The sequence below is a fragment of the Brachypodium distachyon genome, chromosome 4, assembly GCF_000005505.3.
Source record: "Brachypodium distachyon strain Bd21 chromosome 4, Brachypodium_distachyon_v3.0, whole genome shotgun sequence".
Classification (NCBI taxonomy): domain Eukaryota; kingdom Viridiplantae; phylum Streptophyta; class Magnoliopsida; order Poales; family Poaceae; genus Brachypodium; species Brachypodium distachyon.
Genome location: NC_016134.3, coordinates 14,164,704 through 14,191,683, shown reverse-complemented (window position 1 = coordinate 14,191,683; position 26,980 = coordinate 14,164,704). Strand labels below are relative to the sequence as shown.

The 26,980-nt window shown below is 42.8% G+C and overlaps 4 protein-coding genes across 5 annotated transcripts; 2 read left to right on the top strand and 2 right to left on the bottom strand.

The window, feature by feature from the left end:
- Positions 1–4,244: 4,244 nt before the first annotated feature.
- On the bottom strand, positions 4,245–6,069 carry LOC100826684 (UDP-glycosyltransferase 88A1). The gene has a single exon (XM_003575816.4). It carries the CDS (start codon positions 5,936–5,938, stop codon positions 4,478–4,480), a length of 1,461 nt encoding a protein of 486 aa, XP_003575864.1. The 5' UTR covers positions 5,939–6,069; the 3' UTR covers positions 4,245–4,477.
- Positions 6,070–7,633: 1,564 nt separating this feature from the next.
- On the bottom strand, positions 7,634–12,281 carry LOC100836496 (DNA repair protein RAD51 homolog A). The gene is made up of 9 exons (XM_003577315.4): positions 12,177–12,281; positions 9,948–10,092; positions 9,752–9,862; positions 9,552–9,643; positions 9,372–9,466; positions 9,180–9,293; positions 8,472–8,601; positions 8,149–8,270; positions 7,634–8,042 (listed from the first exon to the last, which is right to left on the bottom strand). Exons 1-9 carry the CDS (start codon positions 12,264–12,266, stop codon positions 7,919–7,921), a joined length of 1,023 nt encoding a protein of 340 aa, XP_003577363.1. The 5' UTR covers positions 12,267–12,281; the 3' UTR covers positions 7,634–7,918.
- Positions 12,282–12,503: 222 nt separating this feature from the next.
- LOC100836191 (proteasome subunit alpha type-5) lies at positions 12,504–17,239 on the top strand. Its single transcript, XM_003577314.4, has 9 exons — positions 12,504–12,708; positions 12,794–12,875; positions 13,176–13,256; positions 13,771–13,884; positions 13,967–14,068; positions 15,414–15,472; positions 16,302–16,404; positions 16,739–16,804; positions 16,882–17,239. Exons 1-9 carry the CDS (start codon positions 12,695–12,697, stop codon positions 16,972–16,974), a joined length of 714 nt encoding a protein of 237 aa, XP_003577362.1. The 5' UTR covers positions 12,504–12,694; the 3' UTR covers positions 16,975–17,239.
- A 2,962-nt stretch (positions 17,240–20,201) lies between these two features.
- On the top strand, positions 20,202–25,903 carry LOC100835669 (GRF1-interacting factor 2). Of its 2 annotated transcripts, XM_024455066.1 has the most exons (5): positions 20,265–20,411; positions 21,761–21,933; positions 23,748–23,824; positions 25,118–25,205; positions 25,280–25,903. In XM_024455066.1, the coding sequence occupies exons 2-5, from the start codon at positions 21,853–21,855 to the stop codon at positions 25,643–25,645; spliced, it is 612 nt and encodes a 203-aa protein (XP_024310834.1). In that variant the 5' UTR covers positions 20,265–20,411; positions 21,761–21,852; the 3' UTR covers positions 25,646–25,903. The 2 variants fall into 2 exon arrangements, with proteins under 2 accessions (XP_003577360.1, XP_024310834.1); XM_003577312.4 differs by lacking the exon at positions 21,761–21,933 and having other exon boundaries at positions 20,202–20,411.
- The last annotated feature ends 1,077 nt before the right edge of the window (positions 25,904–26,980 follow it).

The window sequence follows — 26,980 nt, the reverse complement described above, 5'->3', positions numbered from 1 at the left end:
GCTGAGCATACAAAATGGGCTCGATTTTTATTTTGGCTGAGCACAGCTCGGATCGGGCTGCTCGGCGAGCCCAAAGCCTAAAACACGTTTTCAACATGCAAAACCCAAAACCGAGTCAATCCCGCACGCTGAAGCCCACGACTCCTCCAAAACTTCTCCCTGACTCCTTTGTGCGCCCGGGCGTGCCTAGTCTCCGTTAGGTTTCTTTCCTCATCCAAAATTGGTTCACGTTCTTTTCAAATAATTCATATCGTATGTATGTAACACAATCCCACAAACACACAAAAAGAAATCAGGACACATGTATGTTTGACGAAGTTCACAAAATAAGTTTTCAAATGTACAACACGAATTATTGCAACTTATACATAAATTAACTAGATCATCTTATAACATAAGCAAAAAAAACTCCTGAACTAAAAACTCTGATCCGGTGAGCGCGTGCATTCTACTAATAATAACATATGGTACTCCCTCCGTCCAACAAAAGATGTTTCAAGTTTGTTAAAATTTGAATGTATCTATACATGACTTAGGTATAGATGCATTCAAATTTAGTCAAAGTTAACACAATTTTTATTGGATGGAGGAAGTAGCAAATTAAGGATAAGACAAAGACAAGTCATGGGGTGCTCTGCCGAAAAAAGACCTGTCAGAGAACCAATAGTTGTGCGTACAATGAAGTTGAGCATCCATGCAAGCGTTCTTGTCCAGTTCTAGCTTCCTGGGTTGATTAGTTACCTAGGTTCTAAAAAACGTGAACACGACCCGTATATATATGCATTTGAAAACGGGTCTATTTTAATTTTGAAATTTGAAACAACATAAATTTGATTTTTCACATGTATATATATGTGTGTGCATGCAGTTCATAAATATCAAAAATAAATTTATATGAAATGATCAAATCAATTTATATATGAAACTAAATATGAATAAAAATAAAAGAGTAATATTTTGATTCCATTTGAGAAATATCGTTGCATGTAGCTAGTGAACCTAGGATTACCAATGCCAGCCTAGCTGGCATGGATGCCCCTGAATATTAACTTATATAGAAAACATCATTGAACAAAAATAACTACATGGGTACAATAAGAAACACGGGAGTGAGTGAAACTGAATATTGCATCTTTTAAAAAATTGGAACCACTAAAAACATATTATATTGTGGAAGAGAATATTTTCACAATTACATCGATGGTGGAATTATATATGGACGCAAACAGTGCATGCAGACAACAAGAAGGGCAATAGACAAAGAGACCGACAGATTCAAATATGAGATATCAATCTATACACATTTTGTTATTGATCATTATGGAGACATAGATATAAGGGGATGAGGAGCGGAGGGGGGGGGGGGGGTTCTAGAAATCTGTGCGAAAGCACGAGGTTCTATGGTGAGCTAGCCGCAGCTTCCAATAACAGTCATGTGAACAAAAAACCAAAAAGACATAATGGTAGGTCTTTATGTTGATCATGCAAACAAGAGAGTACCCTAGAGTTATAGGGAGTCAACGGCGATGAGAGGATATCGTGTGCAACTTCAAGACATGCCAGACAAGAAGTTACCTAGGTTCCGTAAGGATATGGCCCCTATGTCCTGCTAATATCTTTACTATAACACAATATCAAGAGTGGAGTAATCTATCCTCAAACTACCAACTCGGCAACGTCGCCTGATCTCCCTAGAGAACGCCTAGGGATCCTCTTTATAGGTTGCCGCCAGGTGGTTCACGCCTTCACGGTGATACTCAATCGTACCCTAGCTAACATGACTCCTGAACCGCCCTGACTAGGAGAAAACATTCCAAGTTGGGGTACATCTCAGCGTCCACGAAGTAGTTTGATCCTTATTCGTCCTAGGTTCCTTTCTTGTACGCCAAGTGATGGTCAAAAGGAAATGGGATAGGTTACAATTACCATTGAGGGTATTGTAACCGAGAGAAATACCCTTACGCGTCATCAAATCCCTCCATTAATTAGTACATGAAATGAGGTCGTGGCGTAACAGATAATGCACCTCAAGTTGATAAATTAATCTATCCTCCAACGCCTATATACGATAATACGAAGAGGTGAACCTTCTGAGTTTCCCTCTCGAGGAACTCGGGTATGCTAAGTTCTTTGGGTTTCACGAGTAATGCTGATCATATACTTGGAAGGTGTTTGATCCTTCGGTATTGTTGGGTACACTTGTGCACATCATATGTATTGGTTGTTGACCATGTTTCGAATGATATACTCTAGATGTGAAGGTATCAAACGAATCACATGGACAAAATGTTAGATAACATCGGTAAGATAGATCCTGCGTGAGTCAAATGCCATTATAATCATCAGTTGTGGTGTGTTCTTAGCCGTGAGATCATAGCAAGATCTTGAGAGCCGTGAGATGGTAGCATGATCGATCTTGAGATGTGGATTGGACTACTCGGGGTTGCCAAAAAGTTATTCTATACATGACTAACTGATTATAATGGTAATTTTCAGTTTGGTCATGAAACATGCTCCAGTCCAGGACATGGAAATGCATGCTCGACCAAGACGAGGATTTGCACATCCGTACGGCGCGCGAGAGAGATATCCGATCTTAAAGCCGAGGCTGTGACCGTGGTGGCATTTCACCCACCGTCCTAGCCACTCGTTTGGCTCTCCTCTTCACTCTCTCTCACTTAGTTAATTTATTATACTTCAAATTAGAGGGGAATTACTGACCACCTGACAGCCTTTTCTCTTCTCTTTCTTCCACTTGTAAACACATTATGGTACATGACATGTTTTTAAGTACATATTTAGTACATTAGGTATATGAATTGTACCTTAATAGTTTTTAAATATCTCGTGTACATGAACTTATGATACGAGTACATGTACCTTAACAGTTTTTAATTACCTCGTGCACGTGACGAGTACATGAAGGTATATGACGAGTACATAAAAGTAAATCACAGATACAATTAACAAATACCTCATCAACAAGTACATCGTATGGTACATCACATGTACCTTAACCAAGAAACAAGTACACAGATAAAATAAAATCAAAATCACTAAGAAACAAGTACATAGATCAAAATCACCAAGAAACAAGTACATACATCATGCACCAGTACAACTGAGTTGGAGACCGAGAGGGGCTGCAAGGGTGCGGCTCGCAGGAGAGATGGCTGCTAGCGCCCTCAATCTTGGTCGGCAAGGGGACCATGGGCAGGCGCCGGTAGCCACGGATGGGAACAACGTCGGAGAGGAGGCCGAGGAGTAGCTTGGCGACCATGAGAAGGTTGGGGGACGCCTGGAGGATCTGCAGCAAGGCGGCGGAGGTGCCCATGCCGTCCTTAAGGAAGAAGTTGTGTGTGTGTGTGTGTGTGTGTGTGTGTGAGAGAGAGAGAGAGAGAGAGAGAGAGAAGAATGACCTGTGTGAGAGGGACTGTCGGTGTGAGAGAAGATGGATTTTGGAGTAGGAAGAGAAACGTAGGACCCATCCATCTGCTAATTGAGATTAAGAAAAAGGGAGGTGGACACGTGGTTGGCAAACACCATAAGTGCAGATGCCGTCGGCGTCAAGCGGAGGTTTGGCTATCTGATCTATTTAATTAGAATTTTCATGGGCATGCCACAGTCATGGGCGGGCCCAGCTCAATTCAAGGGTATTCACTTGAATACCCTTGAATTTTTTGCAAAAGAATGAATATATGTACTATGTACTTTATATATGTATGCATGTAGAAAGTAATTTGAGATAAAACTAGTATTCAAGCAACATTGAGCCCTAAAATGCACTAGCCATTATCTCCTAGTTCCCTTGAATTGTTCCAATGGTCCAAGTAGGATTTTAGATCGTTGAAAATCGAACCATTTACAGTATATACATAATCTCGTATGACCTCAACCGATGTCTGCATCTTGTGCCTCCTTGCCTTCTTTTAAATCCCAAAACAAATATGTCTCAAATTCAACAATCTACCGACTTCTCCCCTGCCTCCCGTTTTTGGATGTTGGTCGTAGAACGGCTACACACACTGCACTACACACAAGAGGACAACACCTCAGGAATCACTCGATTAGAGATGCAAAATTTTCGTCAATGAATTTGATCAATGAATTATTAGAACAATTCTGAACTTTTCAGAACAATTTTGAATACCCATTGTCAAACTGGGGCCGCCCTGGCCACAGTCAAGTGTGTTAACCGTATTATCGATTTTGGATGGTAGGCTCGAGAAATGGATCGATCAGGGTGGATGACAAGATAGCACAGGCCTCGAGTCTGAAGAACATCGTGAGACAAAGAGACAGACAAGCACACGGACAAGAAACATTGCAGAGGTTCGTTCGCGTGAGTTTCAGACTTTCAAAACACGAGGAAAAAAAAAACGAGAGCTAGTAAAACACTTGCAACTTAACGCTTGCGTCGTGAGCACATAACCACAAGCAACCAAAGGGAAACAATCCCAGCCGCACATCAGCAGCATCAACCAAGCAACCACCCATCCACGAGCTTTCTCAGTTCAACCTCCGACTCCCCACCTTCTTCCACGGCCGCCCTCGCCCGCCGCATCGCCGCCGCCATCCGCTCCCTGATCCCGTCGCCATTATTCCCCATCAGCCACCCGACCTTCAACGCCACCTCCTCCGCCCTCACCACCTCCTCGCCATACCCTTCCACGGCGACGGCCAGCCCGAGCTCCTCCTCCAGGAACACCCGGTTCATCCGCTGCTCCGCGTACAGCGGCCACGCCACCATCGGCACCCCCGCCACCACCGCCTCCAGCACCGAGTTCCATCCGCAGTGCGTCACGAAGCCCCCCACGGCGCCGTGCAGCAGCACGTCCCGCTGCGGCGCCCACGACTTCACCACCAGCCCCGTCCCCCTCGTCCGGGCCAGGAACCCCTCCGGGAGCAGCGCGTCCAGTTCCGGATCCTTCTTCTCCGACTCCGGCGGGCTCCGCACGACCCAGAGGAACCTCTGCCCGCTGGATTCCAACCCGACGGCGATCTCTTTGATCTGCTCCGCGCTGAACAGCCCCAGGCTCCCGAAGCAGAGGAAAACCACGCTGGACTCCGGCTGCGAGTCCAGCCACGCCAGGCAGCTGCGATCCCCGCCGGTCACCTCCTCGGACTTGATCAGCGGGCCGATGCAGTGTACGGGCGGCGTGGGGAGTCCCGGGGGCGTGCAGAGGCCCGCGGCGATGGCGTCCAACGCCCGCGGCTCCAGCGAGCGGAAGGTGTTCGTGATAATGCCGTGGGAGCGGCAGAGGTCCGCGGGGACCCTCAGGAACGCGGCATAGGCCTCGTCGTCGCGGTCCATGAGCGGCTTGATGGAGTGCGTCGCCGGGAACGACGGGATCCCCGGGACATGCAGGAGCTCTTCGCCGAGTTCCCGGAAGCTCTTCGCGGTTTGGGAGTGGAGAACCGGGAGGTAAAGGAAGAAGGCTAGTGCAGCGGCGCCGGAGGTGTAGAAGAAGTAGGTTGGGATGTGAAGCTCCGTGGCCACTTCGAGGGCCACGCTGCAGAAGAAGTCTACGATCAGGACGGCGGACTCGGTGGCGGCGGTGGTGGCGAGGAAGGAGCGGAGGTGCGGGTTGGAGAGGCGGGCGACCTCGAAGGTGACCGCCTCGTGGTGGGCGGACTCGACGGGCCGGGCCAGCTCGACCTGCGGGAGGCGGTGGAAGGTGACGGAAGGGTTGGCGGCGGTGACGCCGGCGAGGAATGGCCCCGTTGTGTCAGATGCGCCGGCGGTGGTGTCGTGCGGCAGGGTGGCGACGACGATGGTGACAGCAAGGCCGCGCCGGGGGGCGGCGAAGACCTTGCCCAGCTCGATCATGGACACCAGGTGGCCCATGCCGGGAGACGGATAGAGAATCACCTGCTTCTGCTTCTTCCCCGGCGCCGGCGCCAGCGCGCCGTCGGTGGCTTTCGCGACGCCAACCATCGTGTACTCGTGTATTCGCGCGCGCCAAAGGGTCGATGAAAAGGCTTTTGTTCTGTTTTGGGAGTGCTGTGTAGGACGAATGGGGCAGATGTTGAGATGGGACGAATGAGTACTGGCAATTCCATTTTATAGAGGCCTAAACGCAACGCAATTTGCTACTAGAGCTCAGTAGAGGCGTTACACGTTTATTATTGGTTGGAAGGAGCTGGAAAATGTGCTGCGTGGTCCGAAATCCGGATCACACGAACGGAAAGCATTCACTATTCAGCGACAGGGAACATGTGGCGAGGCACCACTATGCAACGTAGCATGCCATGGAGTGCGGCGACAGAAACACGTCGTCTTTCTTCTCTAATTTTTTGTTTTTTACTTTCAGAACACAAGGCCTGGCGGAAGCGAAACGCGATTGTCCGGCTAACACGTGGCAATGGGTGGAATTAACGATAATATTTAGAGTATCGCTTGAGCGAAATCAAGTCCAGCCCAATGAAGAGTAGCTCATCTCAGTTCAGTCAATCAAAGCAGCTTTTTATAGCCCGAAGCAAAGCAGTCGAGACCACCGCATGCGCATCCTAGGCTCCTTGCCTGCATAATTTATTTTAGATATTAAAAATTTGTCAAAGGAAAGAGTTAGAAAGTTTATTCCTGAAAATTTAAAAGTTTAAAGTGTAAAAGATAGAATATTTCTCAATAGTTTTGAAAGCTCATCCACAATTTTGAAACTTCACTCTTAATTTTTTTTTTAAACTCCATCTCAAATTTTACAAGTTTTCAGAAAAACTTAAGCACATATATATCTTCATAAAAAACTGAAAGCTCGCCTCTCCAATTGTGGAATTTGGTTAAGGAAAAACTGAAAGCTACAGCGGGCAGCAAGCCTACGTTATTCCCCATGCCAGTACCTTGTCTGTAAGTTGTTGTAGAACAACAAAATTACACGTAGAAATGCTGACTAAAAGATCATATTAATTCACGAACAAGTATGGAGAGCGCCGCGCAAAATGCATGTGAAAATCATGTGTATATACAACAGAGCATGATGGTACAAACATTACAACTCCACTTCGACTTGGAATGAGTTTAAAAAATACATAGTTCGACACTGCATGAGAAAGTAGGAACACGACTAGCTAATTATGTATGTCTTATTAGATTCTCTATTTCCCAACACGTTAAGATACAACACAAGCATGATATCTTCAGCAATGGATAATTAATTTGGATTTGAAAGGTGGTAGATCCATTATAGTTAAAATTTATTGGTACAGTTAATAGGTGGTTGATTTAATAGTTGAATGAATGAAAGATGTTATAGGTTGAAAGTTGGCAAGAGTTGAAATTAAGGTGCAGTTCGTCTGTTCGTGTATCCTAAAAAAAAGGTGCAGTTCATGTAGTACATGAATACCCAAAATAGGGATGATCATAGAAAAGGTGAGTTATCTTTATAGAATCTGTATCACAAACATGCAATGCCAGAAAAACACAAATAATATCAGGCGTAGAAGAAGTCATGCCGCTATTCCAGGGAGAGCCTATTTTTCCTCTACCTACCATGTTTCCTTCAAAAACAAGTGCCTATGATATCATAGGAAGTTTAAATGTTCCATAAATTGATGCTGGAGCGGGGTGGAAATATGACAGATTTGTTGGTTTAGGTGAGGTTAAACAGGTTCAATTCAGCACAACTAGGATTTCTTTTTGAGGAAAAAGCACAACTAGGATTGATCAGTATTTTTGTAGCAAATGTTACATTACATGCAATGCAGGAGACATCATCTTCTTATGTACACCTCTTCACTGATACTCTACAACCTCATGAATGTGCATCCCCCCTATTTATGAAACAAGTGGTTGCACAGGAAAGGAGGAGCAACCCCTATTCAGTATCAATCCTCTGCTCTGCAGTGCTGACCAAGCGAGCAGCAGGCCATGGAGCGGCACGCCAGACAATGTTGTTGCCTGATGTGAGCAGAGATCATCTCAATCCTTGACATCTGCGACGCCTTCAGAAGATAACTGAAACCTCGCTTCAGCTTCAGCCAGGCAGGGAGAGCTTATTACCTTGCAGATTCGCTCCTCCCCTCTTCCCTTGCGAAGAGCAAGCCTGACATGATGCAGTATTGACATGTTAGCGATAACCTGATTAGGTGGACAGAAAACAAAGAGGAGGTTGTGATAGAGATATCCGGCTACATAATTCAGTAACTGACCTTGTTGTGGAAGCATGGGCCATGATGTTCCCACCGATTGGCTTGATCTGCGGCCCAGCAAACATGGCAGAGCCATCAACTTGTGCAACCACTTGATTAGTGATAACCACAGCCACTCCAAACTACAGTGAGTAGTTAAATCAAATTTAGCACACCAAAACATATACACAAAACTGACAAGAGTTGCTTAAGCTGTAAGTATCGTGTCATTTTTTTTTTGGAGAAACACACTAGGTCAGAACTCAGTAGTGTAAACATCATTTCATTTTAACGAAGAATAGTGGCTTCAGGGTATGTTGACGATAAAAGAATAAATCCCTGACCTCATCTGCTAACTTCTGAAGGCTCCTCAGAAACTTAGCCATATGCATCTGCCTCGCCGATAGCTCCCCTCTACCTGAGAAATCAGTTCTGTATAGAGCTGTGGCACTGTCTACAATCATTAGAGCAAACCTGCAACATGTGGATATTACAAACTAAAAATCAGTTACATTACTACTAGCCTGTATGGCAAACATACTTGCAATGAAATACAATAGGCATTGTCTATTTGGCTGTTAAAAAAGTAAAGCAAAATAAACATGTCATGTAACCATAACTAAATATCTTCATATCAGAAGTATAACAATGGTACCCAAGAACAATAGGATATTTTAGTTCAATGCCTATTGCCTATTTAGAAAACTCACAAGCCATAATGGTCCAATAAAAACATTCATGCATACTTTAATCTCATATATGAGACTGTTGTATAGATCGAAAACTCACAGTAGTCCACACACATTATGCATATTTTAGTCTCATAACGCATTGCTAATATGGAATGGAAGTATCACCAGAGGGGCTAAGTTATGCTAGCAATAGACAATCCATTAGATTCAACAAGAAATAACAACGTCAATAAATCATTTAATGCTTGTTACTTACATCCTAGCTAACTCAAGAAAATCATACTGGTATATGCTTGGTCTGCATAAAGCCACAGAGTAACATGAAACAGACACTCAAAAAATAAAAATAAAAGAACTTGCCTGGTTTCTATCATCATGGAAGCTGCCTCCAGCAGAAGTCTGGATTGATGATCAGTGTTATAAGCTCTGGCATAAGCCACATTCTCTAATACATCAGCACCATTTAATCCAAACCTGGAAGTTCAGTATTCGGTTGTTTAGTAAACAAATTTATGTTACAACCGAAAGTAATGACTGTAACCAAGGTGTGACCTGTCTGCTATCTGGAGGAGCCTCTGTGGTCTGAATGTTCCCTCCGCGTCGATGTAGAGAGCCTTTCCTTCACCACCACCTTGGTCCAGTGGAAGCTGTAATATATCACATCAACATATTGAGAGCTTAATGACAAGATTCAGGTGTCAATGAAAAAAGACGTGGATAATAAAATCTCACCTGACATGTAACACAAAGGGTATGGCACAACTGAGTCTTCCCTGAGCGGAACTCACCATATAACTCTGTGATAGATCCTGTTTCTATTCCCCCTGTTGAAGGTAGGTCAAAATAGAATTACCCGATGATCACAAGTCACTTGCACAATTCTGCAGAAAAAGGAAAACCATGAAAGCTTAGCAAACGAAACAACAGATTACCCTCCAAGATCTTATCAAGCTCCCTTGATCCAGTTGTAACTTGAATAATCTCCAGCCTCTGTGCATGAAGTTGGCTGGCACTTGTAAATCCAAGCGGAACTAACTTCGATGCTGCAAAGATTTTGTAGACAGTTAGGATTTTACAGCGAATACAGTTTTTCATACAGCAAGATAAACGAGCCTCATAACTACTTGCCTGCTTCAATTATCTTGTCAACTTTGGCCTCACTGATTCCTTTGATTTGCAACAGATCCTTCCTTGGAGTGTAAGCCACAGACTCCACTGTATGCATACCGGCATCTTTGAGCTTTTTCACGTCTAGTGCAGCTATTCCAGCAGCCTTTACCACAAAATGACAGAGATTTAACGAAAATATTTGTTGACAAGAAGCAGACGATAATTTGGCACTAACTAGAGCTAAAAACTTTCTAAGATGGCACTGATGATACAAAGCAAGGAAAACATACATTACAACAGCCTTGGTCAATCAATATATGTAACTTCACCAAACAGGAACATCACTACATAGGTTACGCAAACTGCTTCAAGAAATAAATTAAGGCATCCATTCCTTGACACCTTCTGGAGTGACACAAGATTGATGTCCCTCCAGAAAGAACAATATATGCTGACATGCTCTAACACAGGGAAATGAATCATCTGAAATATAACAATCAATTCCCTATAGTCTTTGGTAAAATCACAAGTACGCAAGAATCCAGTGAGTATCATAACCATGAATTATAGCAAATCGATACAGCCACTAGAGAGAGCTTGACAAGTATTACACATTGAATGATAACTGCATCTTAGGAACAAATTCCCCGAAAAGGACCAATGCTAGAACCCCCTCCATTTAATTTCAGCAAATCAAGATGTGACCAAGAATAAGCTAACCAACTGCAATATGAAGGGAAAACATCATCTCATCTCAACTGCAAGCACCGTGGAAATGTCAAGAATCAGGGTTCTTGTGAACCAAAGTCTGCAGAAATACGGTACCTTCAACTTCAACTCACGACACCAAAACTTGAGGAAAATCATTTCAATTCACCTAGATCACAACATTAGAGAGATCTAAAGAAAATTGTGGACAAGAAACAGGCACTAGTGCTGAAGAGCTTCGGAGATGTCAATGTTGAAATGGGGATAAAAGAACACCCAAACTACCTTACAACAGCCTATCCACTTAGGCAACTTTGACAAACAGAACATCACAAAATGCTACTTCTAGTAGACCTGATCTGCACTTCTTGAAGGAATTATAGTATGAAGCCATGCTTCCTGTATACTGTTCATACCAGGAGGTAAAAAACAAGGCATACGAGTATGGAATATCACAGGGTACATTCACGTGTGCAATAAGGTAAGTTACTCAGTTCAACATACTGTTCATACGAGGAGATAAGAAACAAGGCATATGGAAAATCACATGGTACATTCACTTCACGTGTGCAACAACATAGTACATCACAACAACTCTTGACAAGAGCAATTTTCCAAAGAAATATACTGGATCCATTTTTGGGTAATTTGTAGAAGCTAGAGATCAGTATTCCCACTGGAGATAGTAATCATGATGCCAGATCAAGACAAAACCCTCTAGAAAGAGCTATACGTATATTATAAACATTGGATAACAACTGCATCTTATGAACAAATGCCCAAAAAAGGAACAATGTAACTTTAACAAATCAAGAATCTAATGTCGACGTGTCGCATGGTCGACGTGTTACTTTTGTAAAAGGGGATAGATCTCAAAATCGTGCTAGTCATACGCTTGCTAATCTGGCTCGTATGGAGAATCGCACGTTTGTGTGGCCGGGTTCCGCCCCACCGAGTGTGGTGGAGGTGGTTCTCCAAGATGTAATGCCTTGATCTTATTAATATATCCCTTTTTAACGAAAAAAAAGAATCTAGCGTTTTGTGACCACGAATGAACAACCAACCGAAATAAACATGAAAATCACATCCCATCGCAGCTGCAAGCGCACTAGAAATTTCAACAAATGTTCTTGACGGGGATCGGATAGCCTTAGGAAGGAACCAAAAACCTGAGTTCTTGTGGCCAAGAATACGCGGAAGCACATATAAATCCAATTAGCGACACCAAAATTGGGGGGAAATCATTTCAATTCGCCTGCAAGCGAACCCGAAGCTCCAAGAAACGCGCGACATTGTCCCCATTTGGGGCCTGGGCTGGGGTGAAACGAATCAAGAACCTGTGCATCTTCCACCAAGAACCTAACCCCACACCCAGAGAACCTAATGGAACTCCAAATCGAGACGAACCCGTACGAATCCTCCCACACGCGGTGCGAAAAGCCCTAGAAAAACTTGACCTTGACGAGGCCATTTGGGGGAGAGGAAACGGACCAAGAATTCGGCTAGGGTTTCGGCAAGGGAGGGGGAATGTGCCGGTACCTGCAGCTGCTCGATGGGGAAGGGCCCGTGCTCCACCTCCTCCTGCTCCGCCGCGGCCGTCTTCTGCTGCGCCGCCGCCGTCGCCGCCATGGGTCCCACTCGTAGCGAGAGCTAGAGAGAGAGGGGGAGGGGAAGAGAGAGAGTCGGTTGGTTCGAAAGGGAATGAAGAAGGGCGCCAAGGCGGAGACGCAGAGGCTATTTATTGGAACTTGATGGGCCTGTTGATGGGCTCCCAAGGCCCAAGTGAGCCCATCTATGACCGCTTCGACCCAGCCCGAGAGAGGAGGCTTACTGACAAGTGGATCCACATGTAGGTGACACGGCGGGGACGCCTGCTCCTTTCCCAACTCGCCGCCGTCTCTCGTCTCGTCTCGTCTTTGCTTTGCTTTGTTCCCAAGAAGAACTCCGGTCCCGGAGCACGAAGCCTTCGAGCGCTCGAGATACCTGGGCGACGATTTGAGTAGAGAAAAAGAGTGTGAATTCCTTGCTTCGGTTCTGCATCCGCCGCCGCTGGCAAGATGTTTCTGACGAGGTAAATCTCCGGGTTTTCTTTCTCTGTTCATCTCGATTCGATCTGTCAGCTTGGTTTTTTTTAATAAAAAAATTTGTGGGCGCAGGACGGAGTACGACCGCGGGGTGAACACCTTCTCCCCGGAGGGGCGTCTGTTCCAGGTCGAGTACGCCATTGAGGCCATCAAGGTGAGATTTCTTTCTCTGTTTCTTGTTCCTTGGATCAAATCTGCGCTTCAAGTTCTGCGAGGTTATTAGGGATAAATGATTTTGCGTTTATGGGGGATGATTTAAGACAAATCAATACCGCGGCATCGGAGGTTTTAGGATGGAGATGTAGATCTCTGGGTTTTGGTTGGGATTAGTTGGAGCTTGTTTGGTCTGTGTAATGCTGATATGTGATGTAACTACTTCTACGTGTCTACTTGATTGTACCTTGCTGAATGTTAGTAACGTTTATGATGCTCATCCTGCTGCAATGGGTTTCAGTTGGGATCAACTGCGATCGGGTTGAAGACTAAGGATGGTGTTGTCCTGGCAGTTGAGAAACGTGTGACATCGCCACTACTGGTAATTGCGTCTTTTACTTGGTATATTTTTGGGTGGTGAAATGATTAGTCAATTGTATGCTCACACGGTGTCTGAACTTATTTATGATGAATTTCCTTTTGTCTGAATGATGTATGAATTCTTATGGTTGCATGAGAAGTCTACCCTTAGCATGTTCACATTCTTAGGTGGGTCCTTTAGGATGGTGATGTTCTTATCTCCACATATACTACTGGTGGCTCCTTCGTGGCCATGTGATTTGCATTCTCACAATATTTTTTGTTCTGTATCTCAACTGTCAATAGGATGTGAATATTGTTGTTTAGTAATGTAATTTCTACGTTATCCAATTTTATGATGTGTCGCATGTTAGGTGTCTGGTGTGTGTTACTCTAATTTATGTTAGCTTTACCAAAAGAGCCGCCCTGTTGTTCCTTAATATTTTAGCCAGTATCATTCAGCTTTTCGGTTGTGTTATTGTTCGTAACATGCCCAAATTGTTAAGGAATTCAACTTAGCTTTACTATGATTATAGGAACCAAGCAGCGTGGAGAAAATCATGGAAATTGACGAGCATGTAGGCTGTGCCATGAGTGGCCTTATTGCTGATGCTAGAACACTGGTTGAGCATGCTCGTGTTGAGACTCAGGTACCTTCTTGGTTTTTTATATTGATGTTTTACAAGTTGTGATCCTTTATCCGTCTATCTCACTTACTATGTTCATGATCAGAATCATAGGTTCTCATATGGGGAGCCAATGACAGTAGAATCTACAACCCAAGCCATCTGTGACTTGGCTCTGCGCTTTGGTGAAGGTGATGAAGAGTCAATGGTGGGCCTCCTTTTCTCTTATTCTTATAACACAAATTACAATAGATCTTGTGCGCACAGAAGATGAGAACCAAGATCGAGAATCCTTTTCTTCTTGTTTTCTCTTGTGTAAAGGAAATACAAATACTTCCTCCGTCCAACAAAGGATCTCTCAAGTTTGTCAAAATTTGGATGTATCTAGACATGACTTAGTGTATAGATTCATTCAAATTTAGTCAAAGTTGAGACATCCTTTGTTGGACGGAGGGAGTATAACATATCTTTGGTCACTGCACACAGTTTGCTGGTTGCCTGGTTCCTTATTAGTATTTCAACTGTGACGAAATTGAACATCCAATGGAAAGTTTTATGTGTTATAGTTAACCCAAATAGCGCACTTGAGTAGAGATCACTAACAAAATTTATGAAAAGCTAGAGTCTGTGGATCAAAACCAATCCAGTTGCGTTATGTTTAGTTTTTCCTTGCTGGCCATTATCTTACTCAGGCAAAGGTTGACTTATCTATTTTATTTGTCGAAGTGTAGTTGCCAAAATACCAGATGATATGATGCACCCACACTCATCTCCACCCCACCCCATCGGGATTTTTGAACTTGCGAGTTTTGAAATTTCACAAAAACATTCATGGTGATAGGATGGGATGTACTATAGTCACTTGCAAAAGATCATCCAAAAATATGTTGCTTGCTGCAGAAAGAGACAAAGGACAGTACTCAACATATGTTACTATAAACAAGCAATCATTTTATTTTTTGTGCAGGACACATAGGGTACGTTTGGAACTCAAGCTAGAAAGTTCTAGTCTTGCTTACCATGGAGGTCATTTGGTAGAACTTAAAATTTCTGGCTTTGCTATGCAATATTGCTAGTAACTGCAGCAAAATCATTGCCATCGGAGGAGAGTCAAATTGACTCTCCTGCACGGGCAAGCCCACGTCTTTCTCTCAGACTAACACAGAGGTCATGCATCAACCGCTTAATGGGCTAGCTAACCAAATGGCTAGTGTTGCTTTCTTGGACTATGTCGAGACAAGCTAGCCGATAGTCATATCTTTGAATAAACTTGACAGGTGACTATAGCCTGTCCATATCTATCACTGGATGTTTGAAAACATACAAGTTCAAAAACCGCAAAGGGGATGCATATGAGTATGGTTGCACCAAATCTGTTTTAGCAAAAACGCCAGTACGCCACACTAGACAAAGCAATTTCGATATGCCCAGCTACAAATTATTTGTTGCATATATGCACTTACAATTTTTCCTGCAGTTTTTTTTACTATATACTGATACCTTTAGGTCAAAATATCTTAGAGTTGGATTCTGATGTTCTTGTTTATATGCAGTCACGGCCATTTGGAGTCTCTCTCCTTATTGCTGGGCATGACGAAAATGGACCCAGCTTGTAAGTGTTTATCCCTTGGAATGAGTGATTTGGGTTGTCAGTAACTCGTATCTGGATAATAAATATTTTGCAGTACATTTGCTTGGTAACATTACTAGAAGCATTCTTTGTGTGATATTTTCTGTTTATTGACTTTCTTCTAGACTGCCATGTTAATTGTTATCCCTGATGATACCATTTCTTTCCTGTTGACATGAACTATAGTCTGCAATGCTCTAATAAGTGATTAAGTACTTTTTTTGGGAGCTGTCGCAAAAAAAAATTTTGAAGATGCCAAGAGTTGTTATACATGGCCTACGTAATCTTTTTGGTTATTTTTTATTAATTTAAGTTGGTGTGATAAAGATCATCATATTCAACCATCAAGGTGTCTACTATGGCTAATTGCATTGTATTTCAAAATTCAAGGTGTTTTTACATCCTGTAACTTGACATCATATTCGCCTATAACCAAGCAGAGTTGATATTTGAAAGGCTTGCATATAAAGCGGATGCTGTTGTCCAAAACTTGCTTGTGAGGTTCTATAGGCTATGTTACTAACCCATATGTTTTTATCTATAGTTCGTTTTTCGTAAGAAAAAAAATGCTATATCCCTCCTAGAAATCGTAACTATTATGTATTTCATGTTCATTTGTGAGTAAGCTGTTGAGGTCGTGCACTTGAAACAGCTACATATGTTTGCACACTCTGCTATGGTGGCATTTTTGTCCTCTGTTGTCAAACAATCATTGCATAATTCCATTTGTTCTGACCGTAACTTTGATCCGTTTACAGAGCCAGTTGAACTTCGCTCTAATAATCCATGGATCAATTTCTGTGTATTGCAGGTACTACACGGACCCATCTGGGACCTTCTGGCAATGCAACGCCAAGGCAATCGGATCTGGCTCTGAAGGAGCTGATAGCTCGTTACAGGAGCAGTACAACAAGGTACTGTACACTAAACTAAATATGGGATAGGTGCAAACATTCACAGCTCTTTGGTTTGAGCACAAGATACAAAATGTTGGAGATGTGCTGTCTATGAGCACCAGTGCTGGTATTGTATAGGAGTTCGGATCCAGTTTCGAAATTACAGATCTACAGAACCATGTGACCTATGGCATTAAAGCCAATCACATAGTGTTTACCCCCAACTGAAATACTGCTTATATGCCCAAATTTACTACCGATGCACAATCACGTAGCACCGTATGCATTTTGTATCTGCATTTTGTATCTTGTGTTAAGAAATATGGAAATTGACTTAGAGATCTCGATGCAGGAGCTGACTCTTGCGGAGGCGGAGACAATAGCCCTGTCTATCCTGAAGCAGGTTATGGAAGAAAAGGTACAGTACCCCTTCCTCATCTCAGCAAAAACCATCTCACAGTAACAGGTACTTTACTCTAATTGCATCCTAAACAGGTAACCCCGAACAACGTCGACATTGCAAAGGTCTCCCCCAGCTACCACCTATACACCCCAGCAGAGGTTGAGGCAGTCATCGCGCGGTTGTGAAGCACTGCCAGTCTTGTTAATTTTATATCAACCTGTAAGGAACAGTATGAGCTTGTTGATGTGTCTGCCTGCCCACTGTTGTGATGGCTCGTGGTACTAGGGCTTATCGTGTCTGGCAGCCTGATTCCCAGTCCAGTGATTTATTTGTTTCCAGTAGTTCGGCTGAAGAGAATATTTGACATCTATTTCAAGATTTGGTTGCAACCTTTGGAAAGTACACAAGTTAACTGCTGATCCGAAGCATTGCCATGACCCATCATTGGAAGCTCAGAACATAATGTTGTGTCTTGTGACTAGGTGAGCTGTTCACATGTTAAAGTGTTTCTGGTGGCGCTTTATAGTAGAACAGGAATTACCAAAGTAGAAATAAGATACTCCCTTGTGAGAAAATAGAAAAAAAGTACGTATATACTCAGTAGCTATGGAGAGTTGGAGACTGACCAAACAAACCCAAAGCAACAAATCAGGATTCTGGAAAGAAGGGAATAACGGAAAAAAAGGCATAAGATCAAGATTTTGTTTGAACCTACTAAGAATAAAAATACGCGGCATCTTAACTAAACAATTCATGCCAAACACAATCCTAATGAATCACTCTCAGTTGTGCTACTTAAACCATAATAATACCACGTTGGATTGGAGCTTGAGGCTGACATTTCTGGCTTGTTTGGATCTGACACTTGCACCGGCAGTGTTTTTCTGAGTTCCGAACCATGATTTTGGCTTCTGTACTCTCTGACTGTTCTGTTTTAGGTCTGAGCAGCTGGTGCCCGTGAAAACCTATATACAAGTACAATTTCTTAGGAATACTCTCACTATTTATTCCAAGCTTTCCAGCACCTTTTTCTCACTAGTTTGTGTATGATCAAATACTTCTTCGCTTTTAATAAGTCCTAATCTAAATGGTGGTTCCTGCCATTTTCCCTATGTTTGTAATTCTGCCGTCCTATCAAATTCAGTTTCTTTTTTCTCATTATCGCAATCTACCGAAATGTTTGGGCAAACATCCTGGTTAAGTTCACGTCCGAAACAAATTCTTAGAAAACAATGTGCCTTACCTTTGCAAATAAAGACCTTAGATTAATTACCCGTTCGTGGTTTCCATTATTTGAAACCCCAGGTTTGGGCAAAAAAAAAAAAAACCAGGGCCTTCGATAGAACCATCCTTTGTGTATATTGAACAAATTGTACTATATTCTATTGGAATTTTTTTCATTAATTCCAACTTCTTTGATGCAATCAAACAAACTTTGGTGCAAATAAAATCTTATAGGGATCAAGTGTGCATTATATTGCAATCCTTTTTTTTTTTTTGAGTTTTCCTAATCTTCTTGATCAAAAACGCCTTTAGCCTGAGGCAAGAAAAGATGGGGAGAATGAAGACGTGCCTGAACCTCCACGCCTTCGCATGATCCACTCCACTCCAAGTGCTGTTGGTCATGCTGCACTCCACTCCACTGCTCAATAGCATCACAGGCTCACGCATCCAGTATAGCGTGTGCCTTTTTCTTTTCGGTTATGACAGATTTGCCCATAGAACCTTCTTTTCTATCGGTAAAGACAGATTTGCCCATACCATTGCCTCCACTCTCACCGATCGACAAGAGTAAAGTCAGTAACATTGTATAGTTTAATTTCACGCCCTTTTGGGCCTTTTGGCAGGCTAATAGGTGGCCATATTTTTAATCAGAATTTTGCATGTAAAATATTATAGCATGAAGTCTCATAATATTATAAATTTTCCATAATTTTATATAAAAAAATTGAATGCCTTGAACAATATCGCGAGTGAACCAAATCTCCTGTTCGGATGTAACAGACAAATTATTAAATTTTAGCGGAGGAAGTTCTTCTTTTTTCCATATATATTTAGAGGGATTTTGGCACTCCTTCCATTTTGTAATATAAGAAGCTTCGTTAAGACAAGGATAGATGTTAATAAACTATTGCTCTCTATATATTAACATGCACTTTATGTGACATAACGATCTGTATGGAATAGAAACTTATTTATGATTATAGTTTTGTATCACAGAAACTACACTAATAGAGTACATCGTTGGTCAAATCTTTGGCTTAACGAGCCATAATACACCCTATATTTTGAAATGAATGGAGTATATGAAACGATAGCTGATCCTTCAGTGATGCAAAATGTCTCCAAAAGTACCGTGTTCATGCGATGAAGAACAAATATAAAAATACTGAGACTCTTATATTCGAAGTTATGATTATTACAGGGGAGGATATACCATCGGTCTTGGTCCTCCTGTTCTAGACTAGTTAGGCCTTCGTAACTAATAGGTTGCCTTAACATTTTAACATACTTATTTTCATTTCTCTACTAAAACAAGAAACATAGACAATGGCTCAATTTACGGTTGTTGACCGCAATGATAAATGTATCCAAAGTGTGTACATGTTCTTCCATTAACACTTAGGTCAACAAGCACCTCTCTCACAAAAAAATTGAGATGTGACAAATGTAATATATATCATGCCAATTATTTACATTCTATTCTTAACTCGGACTCATCATCAGGACTACTTGAATCCTAATGAAATTCATTACGGCAAAATCACACACATTCTTATCAAGAAAAGTTGATCTCTTTGTATAAATCATCATTCTCTTTTACATAAGAAGCGTCTGATTGCAGACAAGGCCCTATTCTTCAATGGATGATACACATGTGGCGGTGTATGGCGTATTCAAAAGATCGCAACCATCTAACCGGCAAATTTTTCAGGTTGTTTCACAGTGATGTGTATGATCGAGATCTCGTACTCCATTCTTCCATGTATATAAGGTCGCATTCAAAATCCTGCTAAAGAAAATCTGCTAAAAAAAGGTCACATTCAAAATCTTGGTTCTCCAAAGTTATAAGGTCACCTTTCAACTTCCTTTTTCTCTTAGTTCCAAATTTCTTGGGTTCCGTAGCTGTTTAAATGTGACCAAGAGATGTCTACCATTCCTAATACACATTAGTTGCAAATCCTTTTAATTTCAAATCTGTTGACCAAAACAAAAATTGGTTTCCAAAATGTGTGTTATAGTATCTGTTTTTGACATCGGAGATTTTTAAATCGGGCCTTGCATATATGAAAGGATTTAGTATTAGGAAAAAATCGCCTCTTTCCATTTTCACTTTATACAAGGGAAGTTGGCATTTTTCTTTCTTACGCCAAGGCCAGATCCGTAAATCGCCACCCTCCTTTCCTCTCCCGTTGTGAAACCCAAACCCCTTCCACTTCCCGGCTTTGAGAAACCTCGAAAAAGCGCAAAGCGAGAGAGAAAGCTACACCACACCGAATCCAACAACCGAGAAGAAGAAGAAGGAGCCGCGGGGGCGATGCAGCAGGCGATGTCCATGTCCCCGGGGTCGGCCGGCGCGGTGCCGCCTCCGGCCGGCATCACCACAGAGCAGATCCAAAAGGTTCGATCCCGCACGCCCCCTCTCCTTTAATTCCTGCTAGGGTTTGCGCCGGGATTGGGGGAACACGCTTCCGCATGCTAGAGAAATATCGGGGCTCTGTGTTTGCTCTTTCTCTTGCGGTCAGATGATCGCAGTGGATTAGTTTCTTTGCCTGGAGGCTCTGATTAGTGTATGGGTGATGGTAGATGGTGCCGCATTTGGGAAGTTGCAGTAGCGTTGTGGACGAAAGAGGGACATTGGAACAGTAAAAAAAGCAAAACAAGAGGGTTGGAATAAACATTAAATAAGAAGAATGGAGATGGACATATATAGCTTTCCGGTTCAAAACTTCAAATATCATTATTTGGCGAAGGCTGCTTGTTACCGGCAATCACACAAGTAACTGATTCTCGACCAGTTCGATATGCATGTGCCGCTGCCTGCTGGCCTTTGGACTCACGTGATCCGCTCTGCCCCCTCTCCTTCCTCCTAGGGTTGTGCCGGGTGAAGACGCTTCCTCGAGCTAGAGAAATATTGGGCCTTTGTCAATGCAAGCGGGATCCCGCTTATCCTAGTTCAAATTTTTTGCTCAAAGTTTAACTAGAAGATTGGAAGTTAATCCAGAAACGGTACATATGCAGGATCCTGCTTGCGTCCCTACCTTTGTGTCTAATCTTTCTCTTGCGGTTTGCTGATCGCAGTGGAGTAGAATCCTCGCCTGGAGACTCTGATTTGTGTATGAGTGATAGGAGACAGTGGCGCATTTGGAAAGTTACAGTAGCGTGTGGAACAGTAAAAAGGATCAGAAACAAGAGGGTTGGAATATACATATTAACTAAGAAGATTGAAGATGGACATATAGGGCAGTAGACGGTGGTACCCATGCCACATGATCAGCTGCCTAGCCGTGATGAAAGCTATGGTGCCGATGCAGACTGCCCTTGACCCTCCAACTCATAAACCTGCCATAAGATCTTAATTGAATCCTAATGGAGTTCATCAGGGGAAATCTATTCTGTCTCTTTATTCCTTTCTCCTATTTAAGGAACTCGATCTCTTATTGAAAGTGTAGTCCATGAATCACCATTCGGTTTTACATAACTGTCAACTGTGACACGTATTTGGTAACTTCATAATTCATAAAAAATGCGACGACTCTTTTCTTCAGTAGACAAAGTACATGTGTGTGGCAGTGTAAGCGTGGGTCACTTGTTTTAGTATGTGCTCCAAAAAAAATATTGTCCATTTCTACCTTTTTACAAGGGGAGGTTAGCATTTTTCTTATGGCAAGGGCAGATATGTAAATCTACGCCCTCCTTTCCTCTCCTGTCGCTCAGATCGGAAATCCAAACCTCTCCCCTTGCCCTCAGGCTTAAAAACCGGAGAAACCTCGAAAAAGAGCAACCCGAGAGAAATCTACATCCCCACCGAATCCAACAATTGAGAAGAAAGAGCTGCTGTGATGCAGAAGCCGACGTTCATGCCCGACGCCGACGAGCTGGTGTCCCGTCTGGCCGACGTCTCCACCGACCAGATCCAAAAGGTTCGAATCACCCTGCACCCTCTTCCTTCCTTCTAGGGTTTGCTTCATGAGGGGGATGCCTCCTCAGGCTAGAGATCGTAGTGGTAGGTGATGTCCATGCCCACCAGGCTGGTGTCCCGTCTGGCTGGCATCTGCACCGAGCAGATCCAAAAGGTTCGATCCGTCCTGCACCCTCTTCCTTCCTGCTAGGGTTTGCTCCAGGAGGGGGGACACCTCAGGCTATAGATCGTAGTGGTAGGCGATGTCCATGCCTGCCTGGGCTGGTGTCCTGTCTGGCTGGCATCTCCACCGAGCAGATCCAAAAGGTTTGGTCCGTCCTGCACCCTCTTCCTTCTTGCTAGGGTTTGCTCCAGGAGGGGGGATGCCTCCTCAGGGCTCGTTCGGTTGGCAGAATCCCGGTGGGGTTTGAGGGGGATTGACTGGGAATCTGGGGAATTTGCTCTATCATTTTGCTAATCCCCGTTGATACCGGCCGGTGTGGGATGATACGAACAGGCCCTCAAGCTATAGATCGTAGTGGTAGGCGATATCCATGCCCACCTGGCTGGTGTCCCATCTGGCCGGCATCTCCACCGAGCAGATTCAAAAGGTTCGATCCATCCTGCACCCTCTTCCTTCCTGCTAGGGTTTGCTCCAGGAGGAAGGATGACTCGTCAGGCTATATTGTGCCTTCGTTTCGCTCGGTGAACGTAGATACGCAGTGGAGTGGATTCCTCGTTTGGATGCTCTGATTAGCGCATGAGGGCAGGCTATATCGTGCCTTCGTTTCGCTCGGTGAACGTAGATTCGCAGTGGAGTGGATTCCTCGCCTGGATGCTCTGATTAGCATATGAGGGCATTAGAACAGTAAAGAAGACCAGAAACAAGACGGTCGGCATAGACATGATAACTAAGATTGGAGATGAGCATATAGGACTTTCCGGTTCAAATGTCATTATTTGGCGAAGGCTGCTGGTTACCGGCAATCGCACATCTAACTGAATCTCGCCCAGTTTGATGTGCATGTGTGGCTGCGCGCCGGCCTGTTGACTGTGGTCCCATACCACGAGATACAGTTCCCTATCTGTGCCAAAAGCTATGGTTCCACTGCAGACTGCCCTTGACCCTCTGCAAGGCAGTATGGTTTGCCCGACAAAGGTCGTCTCCAACTACCACGTGCAGTCAATCATTTCTCACCAATGCAATACGTAGCCAGTGCTGTGCAATACCACTGTTGGAGCATGGCCCTCTGACACAGAAAGTGGCTTTCTTGCAGATGTTCAGCAACTGTAATTGTCCATTGACAGTCATCAACCACGACCGCGGTGTGGCTTCCTAGCCTTTGCACTTGAGGCTAGCTGCCGCATGATGGCACTTATCCACAACCTTGTTTCAGATCCCCCCTCCCCACCCTTCAAATCAGTTACAACGAGATCTCATTATCTCATAGCATATCATCTCCGCGCGATCTAAATCTGGACTTGTGTTGTTTACATAAGCACTAAATTTTAATCCCAAAAGATTCAAACCTTAACCAAATTCTCCGTAAAGTAATCAGTACCCATATAAACATATTGACCTTTGGACCCACTATTAATGATCATCGTTAACTTAGGAGTAATTGGCTATTTCAAGAAACCAACTATGCTTGCACAATACAAAAATACAGGGCAAGGGTTATTTGCGAATAAAACGTCCTGTAAATTCTTGCACAAATGCACACCACAGACAAGGTAAAGTGAACGATTCAGGACTGCGTATGCCAAGCTCTATAGCACGATCATCATTTGAATTTAGATTAATTTTAACTAGCCCTAACTTCTTCTTTTTTGCAGTATTTGGATGAAAATAAGCAACTTATTTTGGCCATCCTGGAAAATCAGAACCTAGGAAAGTTGACTGAATGTGCTCAGTAAGTAGCTTTATTTTGTTACTTTCAGGTGTTACTGCTTGCCATTATTATATGAAATGTTAATTACTTAATTGTTGATTTCATTTGCGTCACAATGATGACACTGGTAACATGTTGATTGAAATTTTAATTGTGTCATGGTTGGTTTCATGTCATTAATTACGCTACAGTTTGAAATATAAAAACATATATGAGCCTTTAGATGAGGATGCCACCAGTTTTTCTATATATTGATCTTAACCCTCTGTAATACTGATGCTGTCTTTTATATATTTAGTGAAATGGGTTGGTCAAGAAATGGTTGACGATTTTATTACACTAAGAGAAGTATAGGAGCTGTGAAGTACAAATGCTACATAGTGGTTAGATCTGATGATAACAATGTTTCCGAGTATCTCTTAACAGCATCTTCTTAGTCATTAGAGATTTAACCATATTGTGCTAATTCATGGGACTAGCATTTTACATTACATGGATATGCAGCACATGCATAGCAGGCACAGTGAGATATGATCATATTTTTGCCCATCCTGAGTTCCTGACCGCCTTGTTTGTTTTAGTGTTCTTTCTAACTTAAGATGTTCAGTACATTTTTATTAGCCTGTGATATAGAAATACAATGGAAGGTTTTTTGCCTAGTGATTACTGCGAGAAACCAGCATGGATTTTGATGACATGTTGTAGATGATCCTAAATTAGCACTTCATGTAGCATATTTTTGTTAGTGTTTCTACTTTGATATTGTATGCCTTGTGATTTTTTTGTTTCTTCAACTGTCTTCAATCTTTACGTATTACCTTTTCTATATGTTGGTGGAGTTTGGCTAACATGCAACATAATGTCGTCGAGTCAAATTTAAACTGCATGATGATTTTTGGGGGCAACGAAACATGTTTAGAGGACAATGCTTTTTAGGGAGAGGAAATGTGCACTATAGTTGTTCTAGAATTCTTATAAAAAGTATTCTTCTGAGGCCAATGTCAGTATGTAAAATATACTGTTATTTGTGTTCTCACAGTTTACATTCTTAAAGTTTCAGACAGATTAGTTTTTACTGTAGGGCTCTGAAGTTTTGGTCCGTTTGTGAAGTTTCTCATATTGCATTAGTTTTAGTTGTCAATTCAGAGGGATAAATGACACATTCCCAATATACTTTCTGGTGCAAAAACAAACAAATTTCTTAGGCATAATAATAATATGATCTGCCTATATAGATCGCATCCCCTTTAAACTAATTTGTACTGATGCTAATGCATTTATAACAACAGTATGTTTCATGCTCTGGATTTTTAGGTATCAAGCTCAACTTCAGAAGAATCTCTTGTATCTGGCTGCCATTGCGGATGCCCAACCACCACAGAACCCTGGAAGTCGCCCCCAGGTTAATCTCTGTTCCAGCTAGCGCCATAATCCCTCCTTCCTTTACATTTACTCCATTGTCATTTCTGCCGACAGATGGTGCAGCCTGGTGGTATGCCAGGTGCAGGGCATTACATGTCGCAAGTACCAATGTTCCCTCCAAGAACCCCTTTAACCCCACAACAGATGCAAGAGCAACAGCACCAGCAGCTTCAGCAGCAGCAAGCACAGGCTCTTGCTTTCCCCAGCCAGATGGTCATGAGACCAGGTACTGTGAACGGCATGCAGCCTATGCAAGCTGATCTCCAAGCAGCAGCAGCAGCACCTGGCCTGGCAGACAGCCGAGGAAGTAAGCAGGACGCAGCGGTAGCTGGGGCCATCTCGGAACCTTCTGGCACCGAGAGTCACAAGAGTACAGGAGCGGATCATGAGGCAGGTGGCGATGTAGCTGAGCAATCCTAAGCTGTTAGTGTTAGGCTATACAATGCCATGTATACTAAGAAAGAAAGCCGCCCCTCTGCTCGTTGTGTCTCGTAGAAGACTCATTTTATCAGTCATTTAGAACAAGCATTAGATTGGTGATGATGATGTAATCTGTCCGAGATTGTTATCTCACTCTTAACTTGTTGTGGCCCCTGTGGAATAATCCTTCAGCCTATTGTTCCGGATGATTTTACTTCAGTTTACTCGCTAATATGATGCTTAATATGATGGGAGTGATGGGAGTGTGGAGTATGACGTTGTCACCTCTTACTTTTTTTTTTGGAAGGGACACCTCTTACTTCAAGGATCTAGTTTGAAGCTGCGCTGTAATACGAATCTTGTGTGAGATAGTATTTCTGAAAAAGATTAAAAACACATGTTTGTTGTATCTTTTAAGAATATATATCTCCTGGGAAGCATGTGTTTCTTCAAGCATCTAGTCTGAAGCTGCGCTGTAATACGAATCTTTTGTGAGATTTGATTTATGAAAAAGATTTAAAACACAGGCTTGTTATGTTTTTTTAAGAATATCCTAGCAGAAATGACCGTGCGTTGCCACGGCCCGCAATTGTCCAAATATTTAAAGGCAGTCAAATATCCCGTGCGAAAAAAATTTGAAGAGCTCAGAATCAAAATTAAATTAGCACGCTACTAATATTCAGCAAATATAGTTTCAATCAAACATGTCTCCTGACTTGCATTGTTGTGGTACAGAAAATTAATGACAAAAAATTAATGACAAAGGCATCTACAAAGAGATGGAAAATGGTTGAAAAGCTAAGGAAGGGTATGAACTTGAGAAGTTTCTTCATTTTTATAACAATTATATATAAAGGGAGAAATTAATGATACCTGCATGTACATGTGAATTATATATTGATTAGTAGCAGAAAATCGTACAAGCATTCAATCAGAACTATAAATTGTCGAGGGACAAACTAATTAGATGCATTCCTATCAGCAAACAGAGGGCATGCCAAATTGTACTTCACTGAAATTTCTTTATGCGAATCATAAAACACAAAAGCAAGAAAAAAGTATACAACCTCCTCGACTTTGAGGATCATCGCCTTCTTAATTGACTTGCCCAACCTTTTTTAGCTCCTTATCAGGCATATTATTTTTTTCTATTTTTTGCAACTATGTTTCAATTGGAGGATGACGGGGGAGACGACGAGCGCCAGTGAGCAGTACCCGGGTGGCGGTGTTCACCAGGAGGCGATGTTGAGACCGAACTACGCCATGAATTTGTCTTGGCCCTCATGGAAGAGTGGATGACCTCATTTGTCCGGCAGCGGTGCAGAGGACTGCCCG

What these genes read in the sequence shown, in the direction of transcription:
- LOC100826684 (XM_003575816.4), bottom strand. Translation starts at nt 5,938, where the DNA reads ATGGTTGGCGTCGCGAAAGCCACCGACGGCGCGCTGGCGCCGGCGCCG.
- LOC100836496 (XM_003577315.4), bottom strand. Translation starts at nt 12,266, where the DNA reads ATGGCGGCGACGGCGGCGGCGCAGCAGAAGACGGCCGCGGCGGAGCAG. An exon ending in CCCTTTGTGTTACATGTCAG is followed by an intron (nt 9,467 to 9,551) that starts GTGAGATTTTAT and finishes GATATATTACAG; the next exon opens with CTTCCACTGGACCAAGGTGG. An exon ending in GCCCATGCTTCCACAACAAG is followed by an intron (nt 8,043 to 8,148) that starts GTCAGTTACTGA and finishes GCATCATGTCAG; the next exon opens with GCTTGCTCTTCGCAAGGGAA.
- LOC100836191 (XM_003577314.4), top strand. An exon ending in ATGCTCGTGTTGAGACTCAG is followed by an intron (nt 13,885 to 13,966) that starts GTACCTTCTTGG and finishes GTTCATGATCAG; the next exon opens with AATCATAGGTTCTCATATGG. An exon ending in TACAGGAGCAGTACAACAAG is followed by an intron (nt 16,405 to 16,738) that starts GTACTGTACACT and finishes ATCTCGATGCAG; the next exon opens with GAGCTGACTCTTGCGGAGGC.
- LOC100835669 (XM_003577312.4), top strand. Translation starts at nt 20,328, where the DNA reads ATGCAGCAGGCGATGTCCATGTCCCCGGGGTCGGCCGGCGCGGTGCCG. An exon ending in CCACAGAGCAGATCCAAAAG is followed by an intron (nt 20,412 to 23,747) that starts GTTCGATCCCGC and finishes TCTTTTTTGCAG; the next exon opens with TATTTGGATGAAAATAAGCA. An exon ending in ACCCTGGAAGTCGCCCCCAG is followed by an intron (nt 25,206 to 25,279) that starts GTTAATCTCTGT and finishes TTCTGCCGACAG; the next exon opens with ATGGTGCAGCCTGGTGGTAT.